General features: G+C 48.3%; 1 protein-coding gene across 6 annotated transcripts in view; it reads right to left on the bottom strand.

The window, feature by feature from the left end:
- ENAH (ENAH actin regulator) overlaps window positions 1-14284 on the bottom strand; it is a 55867-nt gene extending 41583 nt beyond the window's left edge. The window contains exon 1 of one of the 6 annotated variants that reach the window (XM_083175553.1): window positions 13884-14284. In XM_083175553.1, the coding sequence (XP_083031679.1) occupies window positions 13884-13888 (5 nt within the window). In that variant the 5' untranslated portion in view covers window positions 13889-14284. The remainder of the gene's footprint in view (window positions 1-13883) is intronic. The other 5 variants (XM_083175554.1, XM_083175556.1, XM_083175558.1 and 2 more) reach the window with 5 other exon arrangements.
- Between the last annotated feature and the right edge of the window lie 222 nt (window positions 14285-14506).

Raw genomic sequence — 14506 nt, 5'->3', positions numbered from 1 at the left:
CTCTGTACCCTTTGCCCCCTCTCACATAGAACACGTGCAAGTCTGAATAGAGGAACCATTTTTTCTGCTTATAACAAAATTCTATACAAGTTACCGCTGACGATGGATTGAGGGCAGGGGTTTTACATGCCAGATGGACAGATCAGAGGTGGCAAGGGGCTACCGGGCTTCTGGGCATGACCAGTTACGGCAAGAGAACGAAAAGCTCAAAACATTTAGCATGACCACAAAACAGCCCAACAAGGACTATCCTCCCTGTTCTCATGAAGTATAGATCATAGTATTGCTAGCTTTCATGTGATATAGCGTACTACAAATATGACAGGCTAATCATATTATAAGGACGCATCCCATTGGCTTCATAACAACCAGGAAGTCAATGAAGCAATCCGCCCACCCCTGGGGAGAACCACATCCATATATAGAAGCCCGCCAGGCTGACGTACAGAATCATACATGGACTTTGCACGCAGGCTTCCGTTGACATGAGTGTAAAACATTCCTGGGCCCTTCTGTAGTAAAACACATTTAAAGCACTGTGGTCACAATCCAACGGGACAGTCACTCAACCTCAAGCGTAATATAAGATGTAACTGAACAACAGTAGTACGGATGGCGTAATGGTTAGCATCACGGCACTGAGGCCATGGGTTAGATTCCCCCCATGACAGTAAATGTGCGGAGTTTGTATATTTTCCCTGTGCTTGCGTTGGTTTCCTCCCACATTCCAACTATATACTGGTAGGTTCATTTGCTCCTGAAAAAAAAAAATCGAATATCTCCATTAAATGGTAAGGAAAAAAAAAAAAAATGGGGGTTTGGGTGATTAAAAATAAGTAAGTAAGTAAGTTTTATTTATATAGCGCACTTTCTCCAACAGGACTCAAGGCGCTTTACAGACATTAAAAATAATGCACATACTGTAATACAAAGGGTTGTCAAAACGGGCAACAATGGCAGTACAGATATACATCACACATACAGATATGCACTAGATGCATTCTAATGAAAATAAAATATCAAGCAACCAAACAGCCCTATTCCGCCTGCACACAGAAGTTTTAATAAAATAATTTGGAAAGTGCACATGAAGTTATTGTTTGGTGGTTGGTTATTGGAGAGATCTCTCATAACCTGGGACAGCTGGAGAGAAGAGGCACTCTCTGGCCTTCAGCTGCCTCGGATTCCTTTTCCGGTACCTCCACCGTTGATTGATCAGCAAGGCCCATAAAATAGGCTACATTCAGCAATAGGCTACATTCTCATGAATATGTATTCTGAATGGCTGAAGGTAAAGGAAGCCCTTTATAAATCAGTACAGGGAGCTGGTAATGGACTGGATCCCACTGCAATTATCGTTATGGGGAATAGGAACCCCATGAGTAACCCAGTCGCACCCTCTACTGTGAATTTATGCTCATACCCGCACACCTAGGTCACCGGCTTGTCGCAACTGAACAGCTCCAGCCACAAAACCCGTGTGCTAATCGAATATTCCCCTATCGTAGCTGTGGAATAAAGTTTCAGTATAACAGGTACAAGGATGTCCACCCAGATGTTCGACCAGTCGCCTGGGAACATCTTTAGGTGTTTAGAGAACACGTGTTCTCATTTGCCACAAATATTCTGTTTGGGAAACAATATGCCTGCACAAGGAAATTGTCAATTCAATAACCGATGTGCCACCTGGCATCGCCACATCGCCCAGATGCACAAACCACTCATTTAAGGTACTGCCAACACAATATATCTGTGAATGAAGCCATTTACAGATATGTCATTGGTACACAATGTTTCAACGATATATGGTTCGTTCGATCGAAAGGCCAATATATCAGCTAGTTTATAGGAATCTTTAGTCTGTAATTAAAAACGATGTGTTATTCTCCAGTGTCGCGAGGGAGAGCATTCCACTGACTAGGGTTATCGCAAGTGAAGTCAAGGAGAAGTGAGGTGGTGCGCAGGGAAATGAGGTCGGAGGTAGAGTAGAGAGGGTGCTTTGGAGAGGATCAGAAGGGTGAGTTTCAGCTGCTTTCAGCTCAATACACCCAGTGTGTATGGCCCTGGGATGAGCTTTGAGCACTGGGTTCTATGGAAAGAGGACTGGGGGAACCAGCAGAACACAATGGTTAATTTCCATTTTCCCCCCATTTAATCAAACGTACAAAAAATAATAAAAAATTTTTTACTTCTTTTATGAGGTATATCGCTAACGGAACTGTCTAGACAGCGATTTAGCCAATAATGGACCGTCACAATTCCAAGATGGAGAACGGTCATGTGCGTCCTGATGGCAGACTCTGTAACATCCTTACAGACGCCCACAAACCTGCCAATGGTCCGTGTGAACACCACACTAGAAAAGCCTTGGTTGTACAGTAACTACATAATGTTGTGTGCATGCACTGCGAGGACGTGCAGGATTAAGGTTCAGAACCTGGTATTCCACATTCAGGGATCATTAAAAGGTAAATTGTGTGAATGTACTAATCCAGAACGTCTCTGAGAGGGATTACACTGTGCCGAGGATGTAAGGCCGCCTCTGGGCCAGACTCCCAGCAAACCGTTCTATTACTGGACAATGAATTACAGCCGTCCAAAACACAAATCCGAACCAGGAGACAAAACACAGGTACAATTGCATAGCAAGCCCACCTCACAAGGACCTCTCTGGTTTATATCAGAGAAGAGTGCGGCCGTGGAATGGGGGAGGGCACCAGTATTAGATAATACAGGGGAAAAAGAAACTAATCCCTTTGTATTTGATTACGGAAAGCTCTGTATCAGATCCCTGGGTCAACAGTCACTAGACACCTAAGAATGGTCAACATCGACACAAGCAATAGGTCGACACTTACATGGTTGACACTAAAAGGGTAGAACTATTTTTTTTGTGTAGACTGAGTTCACTCATACTTTGCATTAGAATAGCACGCCGAGCGCAGCGAGTCACGTGAGGGTACGTGCTACACTAATACGGCGGCCATGTCTATATACGTCGACAGACACTATATAGTGTCAAACTTCTGTCAATATCAATCTAGGCACAACCATTTATAGGTATAGCCTAGCCCTAGTATACCCGAGTAACTGTCAACATAGACATTGAAATCCCATTGTCCTACAACTGTAAGCTCTATGCTGCAGCCCCGTAAAAGATTCAGGTGAGGATCATCGGGCGACAGTTATTAGGTTATCAGTATCTGAGTTGACCCTGACAAGCGAAAGGTTAAAAAAAAAAAAAAAAAAAAAAAAAAGAGGTGGACACAAGTAAAAGGATGACACGGAAATGGTCAACAGGAGTTTTTCTTTTTTAAACATAAGATGTTGGTGTCATTTTGGGATACGGTCGTATTGTCGACAGCACTTAGGTTGACATTCATTAGGTCGACAGGGTTCTAGGTCAACATGGGTGAAGGTTGACAGGCTTCTAGGTCGACATAGGACAAGGTCGACATGGGTTTTTTCACAGTTTTTTGAGCAGACAGGTGGGATTTCATGCCCTACCATCCACTAGGGCGCGGTGGGAGAATAAAATAGTGTGTTGAGCACTGCGAGGCACCGCGCCTGAAGCATTGCGAGCGAAGCGAGGGGCTGCGGTTCACTTCCAACTGTGTCCATGTCGACATTCGGGTAAAAAAAAAAGTGAAAAAACCCATGTCGACCTAACCCATATGTTGACCTAAACACCTGTCGACCTTCACACATGTCGACCTAGAACCCTGTCGACCTAAGTATGGTCGATAAAATGATCCACACCTGTCATTTTGTAGATTTCAGCCGTACGGCTTTCCCTAGCGCACCTATAATAGCACTACAAGATCCGTTTGTAGAACCCACCCTGCAGTAGAGTCACCGTTGTTTGCCCTCTGTTCCTAACTCCAGAAAATGCTTCATAATTTACTGAAGTGTGATACTACTTTCACCGCCATGTACTTATTTATTACGGTATATAAACCAAACATTACGCAGGTCTTTACAGAGGATCACTCCCACCAGTCTCTGGCCCCAGGGGAGCTTACTCGGGATACGGTCAAACACGAAAAACTCATGTCCCCCATTTGACCTAATGCTTGTGTCAACCTGCCAAACCCGTCGACCTTCAATGCTCAACCCAATAAGCCATACCCACTTACTTTATATCCCCTTGCACATTATATCCCCTTGCACAGACACACGAACTGGGGTCAATCCTTTCTTTGTATTAAGCCACCACTATGAGTTTGGACATGGGACAGGCTCCACACAGATCATGCCTTGGTCAGGAATCTCAGTGCTGCATTTGTGCCAACCACTGCACCAACTGTGCTGCAGATAAACACAACGCAAACACAGAGTAAAGATGCAAATTACCAGAACACCAAAGTATTCAAAACATCCTGGAGGAACCGGTTTCGGGGGTAGGGGGGACAGTGCAGAGCAGATTTCTTCTACTAAAGCCCAGTAACCAGCTGGTTTGACGCTCACGCGTCCGCACTTCTTAAGCTGTTTTCCCGGAGCAAACAGTCCAGAAAGTAACATTTCACTGCTGGCTCCTGAATTCTTTGTGGACTGGAATGGAGGAATCAGACAATTTGGGAGCCAGGGAACGCAGACGTGCTCAAAAATAGATCTCGCAAGAGGAAGGAATAGATAGCAAGAGCCATGACAACACAAGTGATGGTTTACAGACCCAGGCCAACTGCATTCACAAATCCCCCCTGCAGTTTCCATGTTGGGTGCCTAAAAGTCTAGTGCAGGGCACCACTGTGAGTGCGGAGGGTGATCTCGTCTGTTACAGGACAATCTTCACCCCAAGAGTTGCCGACGTGACTGCTGGCAGACAGCTGCACCATCCATGACAGTAAAGGAGCGACAATGTATGAACGGACAGGAGCTCCAGCCAATGAGTTAGTTACATTGGTAGTGTTCATTCTAGCACCCTGCCTCTTTCAATACCTGTGCAGTTCCTCTTCGCTGCCCGCAGTTTTGCTCTCTGCTGTGGTGCTTATAGCACAGGTCTGTTCAACATATCAGTGCTGAAATACAGACCAGGCTGTGTTAGAAGCACCACAGCAGAGAGCGACACCCCAGTGATATACTGCGTGGATAAGTCCACAACTAGCTCAGCCTCCTCCAATCTATGTTAACTAAATTCCACTGGGGATTGTCTGGACGATACCGCAGGTGGTTACTTGCATAAATCTGAGCCAAAAGCCCATAGTAAGCCGCGCAGAGAACTGAATCACCCCCTTAGACATTTAGCAAGAGCACGGCTTCAAATGACAAATGATCTGTTCATCTCTAAATGAAACACATTTTGTTAGGAAGCCATCAAGAAAATCAACGGCGACTCATCAGCTCACAAATACTTGGTCATTTTAGGACTGGGGCACGTTACCCCACATTCAGCATTCTCCGCTAGTTGGGGGTAACAAGCGAAAACCCGCGGTTGTAATGATGCAGAGTTGGAAGAAAGTGACTCTGGGCCTGATTCACCAATGAGGGGACGTTGGTGTTGTACGCAGTAGAGCGCAACTGTTGCATGTTAGATCTGCGAGGAGTGTGTCCCCTCTCAGTTCTAAACTGCAGTATAAGAACAAAGCTGCCCGGGCTACATGCAAAAGCCGCCAGTATCGACCCTGCATGCAAACATTGTAAATATATTTACATCCCTTATATTGCATTATGGTTTGTCCAAGTGAACAGTTCCTATTTTTGTTTTTTTCCCTCTTTCTCCCAACTCCGAATCCGTCCCATTGTGTCCAAAGCTAAAATGAAACATAAATTAGTAACAACTGGAGAGGGAACAAAAAAGTCTATTTCAGCCAATATGTCAGGAATAGTCTGCGGCCAACTTTGAATCAAGTTTCACAGAAGTCCTGTAGGCGCTGAGCTGATTCCTGGCTTCCACGAGAACTACTCACACACTAAATCTGGCACATTTTCCATACATTAGCATTAAAAAGCCGCTGCTTCGGCTAAAAATAGTTTTGACTTGCTTCAGTACAGCTAAAGCCACTTTTCCCTTGTTAGCGCAACTTCCAAACGCTCCTCGTCGCCGCAGACAGGGTGGACAGCTTCTTATAGGTCAACCCTGCCAGAACGGTCAGTGCTCACATCCGAAAATGTAATGCACACCCCTTGTGATATCTGAAGGTGCTCTCTTATCGTGTACTCCGAGGTAATGGAATTCGCAAAGCATTGTAATTCCAGCCCTTTTCAGCAGTCAGATTCGTGTCCCTTTAAATTCATCTACGAACCCACCTACAGTTGTAGGTGGAGCTATCCATGAAATAGACCACACCCACCATTGGCACTTTCCAATGCAGCAGCACCGCTGTTTGCATCATCGTAGGTTGTCAAGAACACGGCCTACCTCGTGTTCAAAACAACCATTTACTGCGGAGGCTCCCAAACGTGATCCTCAAGGCACCCTAACAGTTCTGGTTTTAAGGATATCCATGCTTGAGCACAGGTATATTATTTAGTACTTAAGTCAATTTGATTTGACCTTCTATGCACAACCATGGATAGCCTTAGAACCTGTACCGTAGGGTACCTTGAGGGACCAAGACAGGGAAGCACCAGCTTACTGCTCCTAAAATGACTACTGTATCACAGTATCTGCTTGCATTACGCACACTGCTATTCCACTTACAGCATACATGATGCATAACAGGGACCCAGGCTCCGGTTTCTGTGTGTATTGGAGAATCAGTGGAGCATAGGGTATCAGAAGTCACCCTGTCTTCTGCGGCTAGGGCCAGATGTACTAAGCCTTGAAAAGCAATAATATGGAGAGAGAGAGATAAACTAATCAGCCTCTAACTGCCATGTCACCACAGTGTTTGAAAAAATGTAAATTAGGAGCCGATTGGCAGGAAGTTTATCGCTTTTCAAGGCTTAGGACATCTGGCCCTGGGTGAGATTTTAGCACAACACGGAGAGAGATAAAGTGTTTGTAAAATGGCCACCAGAAGCAGATTGGCTTGTACTTTACAGGTAACAAACCTTGGAGAGTAGAGAGATAAAAGTATCAACCTATTCCACTCCTGCCACGTTACAGGCTGTGTTCGAAATACGATAGCAGCTGATTGGTTGATACTTTATCTATTTCCATTGATTGACACCTACCCATATATCTCTGCCAGTTTGCATACATGAAGGCACACTACATAAAAGTAACTTGATTTTAGGTTTTGAGGTTCTATAAATATTGTAAACAAAAAGGCAATCCTAATTATACTGTAGAAAGCCGAAATGCCTGTTCCTGACCTCCAGTGGTGGGGTATGGGTCATTGAGTGGTCCAATATTAGGTCGACATGGCTTACTTTTTTGTCCCTGATGTCGACATGGTCACCGCCAAAATGTACCGATAGGCTTAGCACACTGTTTTATTCTCCCTCGATGCTCTAGTGCAGGCATGTCCAACCTGCGGCCCTCCAGCTGTTGTGAAACTACACATCCCAGCATGCCTTGCCGTAGTTTTAGCATTCCCTAATATCAAAACTGTGGCAAGGCCTTCTGGGATGTGTAGTTTCACAACAGCTGGAGGTCCGCAGGTTGGACATGCCTACTCTAGTGGATGGTAGGGCATGAAAGACCGCCTGTCAGCACATGTCGGCTCAAAAAAAAACCCAAAAAACGTAAAAACCCCCAAAAACTTAAAAACCCCATGTCAACCTAATGTGTATACCCAGTGGATAGAAAGTAAAAAAATAAAAAAAAAGCACCACAGAACAACCTATCACGGATCAGTTCTAAGCGTCTGATCAAACAACTTCATCACACGGCAATGCTTCAGGCCTTCTAGGCCCTGGTACCTGCGGGGGGGAAGGGGGGGGGGGTCCAATGGGATAGAGATCTACATTACAAGTGCACAGTTACACACATGGCGAGAAGGGTGTCACCGACCAAGTGAGGACGCGTGTGTCAGGCCTGGAGACAGATAACCGCAATGTGCTGCTGTACCCTGTCACCACAACCTAGCAGCCTAATCACACAGCAGCCAGATACCGTGTGTGCACAGCAATACCGGCCTAAGTACTCAGTTTACCCACAAAGTAAAACAAGAAGCGCTTACACAGCACTAAGACACAGGCCGAGCTGGAAGCAGAGGCGCCTTCAACCGGAATTTTACAAAACAAACACCCCCACCCTTGATATAACCTCCTGTTTTATAGCTGGTGGAACAAAAGGAGCTGATCAATGGGCAGAAGGGGGTAATAAGCCCAATCCACCTGTCTGCCCCGCACAGCTCCCCAGCATACAGTGACAACAGCTGGGCCGTCGCCTGTACAGAGAGAGGACATCAGGAAAGGTGACTGGTAAAAAAAAATGTAATGTTGCTGCTCATTTATAAGCGGCAGCTGTTTGTCCATAATGCTCCCTTTGTGCGACGTGCCTCCGGGGGACAGACATAGACAGATGAGCAGAAACGTCCCTGCGATATAGGAAACATATTTATGACAGGTTCCTCCCCCCCCCCCCCCCCCCCCCCGGTAACAATCTGCCTATCAAGAGATTATGGGACTAATGCAGAGAATACACCTGTTGACGGAGAGTATCTGGAGGGATGTATCGGAGCACACGCGATGGTACAGCCCGGACACATGGAAGTACAAGGCTTGCCTTCTGCTCACATGTACATTCCCGGCTTCAGATGCAAAAGTCACTTTCATGTAAACAACCCTCAGCGTGGGTGGGTCCACAGACTGTGGCGCCACGTAAGTGCAAGTGGCTGTAAGCAGACAAACTTCGCACCAGGGCTGGTGCAAGTGCCAGCCGGTGACCAGCACCAATCTGAGTGTATGGATAAGGGTCAGGGACACCGCAGGACGTGTCACACTCTGCATAGCGGAGAATACAGTCGTTATTTACCAGGTGTGAAATGTGACTACCGCCATCAAATACCGCATCGGGCGCTACAGGTGTGTCCTGAGGCGGCTGTCACTAACCCTTCGAGTGCCAAGTGAATTTGATCGGAATGAGTCGGACCATAATGACCTGTCATGTTACCTTACACAGGAAATATAATTTTTACTTACACAATATTTTTTATTTGAATTTATATCACAAATGAGAGAGACGCTGGCATTTTAAGCGCATATTTTGAACAAGGAGATGTTGGGGTGCTCAAAAGGGTCTCAGGCTTTCGAACCTGGAGCTTAATTTAACTCCCATTTAACATCGTCGCTGCATCCAAAGACACTCAAAGCGTACTGGGTGCTTAAGGTTAGTATGATACCACAGACTAAGCGCAGCACTGCGTGGTTTACTTGCATCCATCCTCGGGTTACAGCCCTACACCTCTGATACATGCAAAGTGATTGGCAGTGATGCTGCTCAGTCACATAATGCGCTAGTGCGGTCACTTCTGTACATGCATAAAATGGGCCGGACTTCGGGTGCATAGCACTGGAAGATTTTCAAGGTACGGAGCCCCCTTCCATGCAGACTGCACAAGTAATCACACTCCCTGCCATAAACAGCACAGGCCAAGCTATCATTAAACAGTGAGAGTCATCATCTTATAGAATGCATTGTGTAACTTGGGTCACAGGACCGTGACTTTACCCCTGCCCCAGTTTCAGGTCACCCACAGTGTTCATAAACAATCAGCACAGACAAAGAAACCTTTAGCCTCCCCCTTCCACCAACTTTATGGTTCACCTGAATGAGAAAGTTTAGCCAGGAGGAAAATACACTGGCCCTTACCGATTATCCACAGAGAACCGCAGGTTTTCCTTATAGCCTTTCATCCCCGGCTCACCATGGCCGACAGAAGCCATAATGCTGACATAACACACACAGATAAACCAAACTGACCGCAGGCCGAATATTCACCTGTCGCAGGTAAGCCATCTTCATTATGACACTACCACGGCGTTTGCTCTGAACAGGAGCGACGAAGCGGAGAAAAGAGCGGACGGTAAGGGTTTCATTTTCTTCCATAGTTCAGATCCCAAACCTTAGTTTAGCTTTAAAGCTATAAAAACGCCTCCTAAAAATCCCTTGTGGTGTAAAACAAACCCTTAAAGTTCAGCCGCTTAATGTGAACATCCAATACGTACATTAAACGGTGCCTCCCGCCTCCACAGTGCTGACTGGACAGTTTTGCGGCAGATCTCATGATGACAGTATCCAGCTGCTTGGAGATGGGACTTCAGAGACATCTGTGCAGTCAGCACTGCACACTCTAACCCCTGATAACAGAAACTAAAGGCTTACCACCACAAGCAGGGCACCCCCCACCTACCTCCCCCGCCTCTCTGCTTGAAAACCGTCCCAGTGTTGTTCTGAATCTGCATTAACAGCACCTGCATATACGTAAACACTTAAAAAGTTTGTGGCCTACACACGGGGCGCGGGCAGGCCTAGATTTAAGGTGCGCATACAGTCAACGCCACAAAGGCGTCAATAGTTCCTAGCGGGCGACTAGGCCGCTAAATGGTTTATGTGCAACCAACTGCGTTTTACAGTTCAGAAAAAAGTACATTGCCGCGTGAATACATAACCGCATGATATACACAGGATTCCCTACCTAGTGGTGCTGTCACCTGCTTTGTCTGAATGGTGTATTACTGTAAGCGACTCCTCCAAGGTTACATTACAGAGGCTGTAGCAACTGTTTGTCATTAATCTTTAACAGAACGGGCACAGTAACCGCCTGTAAGGCTGTATGCTTCCACGGGGACGCTGCCCAGGCAGTTTTGTTTTACCCAATTGTTTAACCTTAAAGGGCAGGCCGGGAAGATGGGAGATAGCGTTTCATCATAATACATCAGCATTCAGGTCTCATTTCTCACGGAGCGCTGCACCAAAAAAGACAAGAAGCGTAGCAACAAACTCCAGTGCATCTGCCTGCTGCCTGTGATGGCCACAGAAATTACCTATGAACACAGGGAGTGATAAGATACAGACCTACTGGGATTACCATGATCTCAGGGGGTATTGATCTCACGTTGAAGGGGGGGGGGGGGGGTGTTACAGCATCTGCTGCAATGCAACAAACAAGGGGACGGCAAAAGTAAAACAAAAAAAAAACAGCATTTCACTTGCAGCTGACAGCAGCCAGCACAGGTCACTCATTGGCCGAGGTAGAAATTGCAGAGTCTCCATGCAACCATAGGGGATAAAGAGGGGAATGAATGCATCTGGTAAATAGGGCAGCGGTGCATTAAAAGAGAATATAAATGAAACGCATAACAACCAGTCATAAGCAAACGGCGATGGCAACAAGGACCACACAGTCACCAACGCTCAGCAAGCACAGAAGGAAATTCCTGTCCTGAACATCACAATCTCATTACAGACATACAACCATTCATAGCGTGCCGTTTCAACCCAACCCCAGGGACCCCCCCCTTCCCCCAACTACCCCGGATGGGTCACGTGTCATGTAAAATTAGGAGTTTACCATAACAACACTCAGGTTGCATACATGGAGAGCACAATGCACAGGGATTTCCCTGGAGCCGGCACAGCACATAGCCACCCTATGAATGAGACCCTGTTAACCCATTCATGGTTCCGAGTGCAGCGAAACGTGTTGGGGGAAGCCGATGACACAGCCTGATCAGACAGTGCTATACATGGATACAGCCATGAATAACACTGCCCACCGCAGAGCCGGAGGAAGAGGGGTGAAGCAGCTGTCCTTCCCATTCACAGCAAATTCCACACACTGCATGAGTCAATTATTACCCGGACATATGCCTGCAGGGACTCGGGGGAGCCACTAAGCAGCCATATGCCCAGGTACACCTACCCATCCGCTCAGCATGCAGCAGGATACGGAGGCTCTAGGCCTCAGAGGACGGCTTTCTGCTCAGCAAGAACCTGCAAGGGGAACGCGGGTATTAGAGGTGGCCACGTGTTATATAAAGGGGATACTGGGCAAAACACAACATAGCCATTGTTGCAAATCATAAATCTCCTTCAGGCTGCACATTAAGCCAGACATGGTACAGGGACCAGTGCCCTGACGGGATACACTAACAGAAGCACAATGCAAATGAAAGGGGTTTTCTGATTCACCTGGCAGTGTGTACACATAAGGCACATGTACACAGGCTACGCAATCACTGACAGCGGCAATGTACAGCGCTATGGGCCATAGTCCACACCAGTACAGCGCTCTCAGGATATATGGGGGAAGGCAATGGTGTAACAATGGGGAGATGGTGTACAAATGTTTGGGGTGCTGGATTTGGATAGTATCTGGGCGACGCAGTACAGGGCAGAACATGCAGTAAGTACAATGAGGAACCAATGCTGGGTGGGGGGGGGGGGATTAGGATGTACACCAGGGTGAAAGAGCAAATGCTTGACAGGAACGTCGCTGGAGGTCAAGCACTGGAATTGATCATGTATATGGGGTACAGGAGGGGGAAGCACCATGCAGGAGAGCGGGTACTTGTCTGGGAAGAGGTGTACAAAACAAAACAAGTGATTGCAGTGCAAAAATACCTAGAAGAGTGACCCCCAAACAGAATTATCAAAGGTAGATGGATGAAAATTGGGAGGTTACAGGAATGGTTCACTGTGAACGGGAACATTGGGTAGTTATGGACTACAGAAAGAACACTTGGGTGAGTGTAAGGAAACACTGGTACACTTGGTGATTAGAGGGTAACAGGAGGACGGACGTTTAGTGATTGGGGGTAACAGGAGAAGAAACGGTGGAAGCTGGAACAATTGATAGTTAGGTGGTAACCGGAGGGGGCACTTGGAGATGGGACGTTTAGGAGGTAATCTGAGTGGGGAGGCAGAAGAGCAGGGATATATGGGGGAGATAACAGGAGTAGGGGGCACAGGGGAGGGGGGCAACAGGAGTGGGGAACACTAGCAGCAGCTGGGACACAGGGTAGGGAATAAAATGAGTGGGGAGGGCAATGGGAGCATGGACGTGTAAGAGAAAGCCAAAAGGGGGTAAGAGTGGGGGAGACTGGGAGCTAGGAGACACACTGGGAGCTGGGTCTCCAAGGGATGTAATAGAGAAGGGGTTACCAGGAGCTGGGATACGGGGAGGGTAACAGGAGTTTGGTAACGTAAGGAGCTGGGACACTTTAGTAGGGGGCATCAGGGGAAGGAGGGCATGGGACATTGATGGGGGGGGGGGGGGGGGACTAGGGCATAATAGGGGTAAAGGGACATTGGGGGCTGGGAAATGGAGGATAAAGGGGTTAATAGGAGTGGGGTCCACCAGTAAATGAGACGGTGTAACAGTATTGGGGGCCACCAGGAGAGGGACAGGGGAGGGAGTGTGGTGGGTAACAGGAGGGGGCATTGGAGATGGGACATAGGGGTAGGGATGGGGGTATTGGGTAACTGGTAGTAGGACACTGGGATACGAAGAGTAAAGGGGGATAAGAAAAGTGTGGCCCCAAGGAACTGGGACATGGGGGGGTAACAGTATTGGGGGCCACCAGCAGCTGGGACAGGGGATGGGGTATTAGTGGATAACTGGATGGGGGAACTGAGAGCTGGATAAGAAGGGGGGGGTATTGGGTAACAGGGATAGTGGGACACTCTGGGTGCTGGGACATAGTAAATGGGGGGGGGGGGCAGTAATAGTAGTGGGGGCCACAAGGAGATTGGACAGGAGAGAGTAACAGGGGTGGTGGCCCCCACCAGGAGCTGGGACGGGGGGACGGGGAGTGGGTAACAGGGTAACAGGAGGGGGGCACAAGGTTAGGACACGGGGGGGGAGGGGGTTGGGGCTACAGTAGTGGGGGCACCAGGAGCTGAGGCAGGGGGGCTAGCACACAGTCACATGACGGCAGCTGCTGCAGAACCTCTTGGCAGGCCGCACTGTCTGTCACCATATAGAACAAATGAATGGGTGATCCATCCCGGGGGGCGCTGCAGTCGCACCGGGCATAGGGGGGCGCCTCACCTCATGTTGCCCGCTCTCCTCGTCCTCTGCACTAGTGAATGGAGACTCTCCTCTCCCCGGTTACCGGAGCGCAGACAGGGAGTGGCATCCGAGCGCGGTACCGGCTCCCCCAGTCACTCCGTGTGGGTCACTGACTCTCCCGGTAAATCACAGCACCGACTCGTAGATCCTTCCCGGGCAGCAGCTCCTCTCCCAAAGCCGCTGCCGCCTAGACCGCTACACGCAGCCCGGTGTCTCTCTCTGTGTCTCTCCCGCGACCACAGGCCCGCAGCGCGCATGCGCGGCCCCGGACACACTGAGCGCGGGATGGGTGAAAGGTGCGAGCTCCCGAGGCTGGCTGGCTGGTCTGGCTGTCGGCCGCGCGCGTCGCAGTCCCCAAGAAAAAGGCTCCCAGCCGCCGTAGAGGAGTGAGGTGGGCGGGGCTATGCGGCCGCTCGCTCCCGACGACGGCCGAAAGCGACGCCCACACCTCCCCCAGATCACGCCCACCGTGCGGCTCTCAGCTGTTCCAGGGAAACCTGCTTCTGTGGAGGAGGGTGACGTCATGGTACAGGGGAAGGAGGGAACTCCGCCCCCTCCCCTCACAGCAACAGTCATGTATCAAACCCCCATAGTAACACTGG

The sequence above is a fragment of the Crinia signifera genome, chromosome 3 (assembly GCF_055691185.1).
Source record: "Crinia signifera chromosome 3, ASM5569118v1, whole genome shotgun sequence".
NCBI classification, from domain to species: Eukaryota; Metazoa; Chordata; class Amphibia; order Anura; family Myobatrachidae; genus Crinia; species Crinia signifera.
Note: the sequence above shows the minus strand (reverse complement) of the source record. Positions and strands in the feature narration are given on the sequence as shown.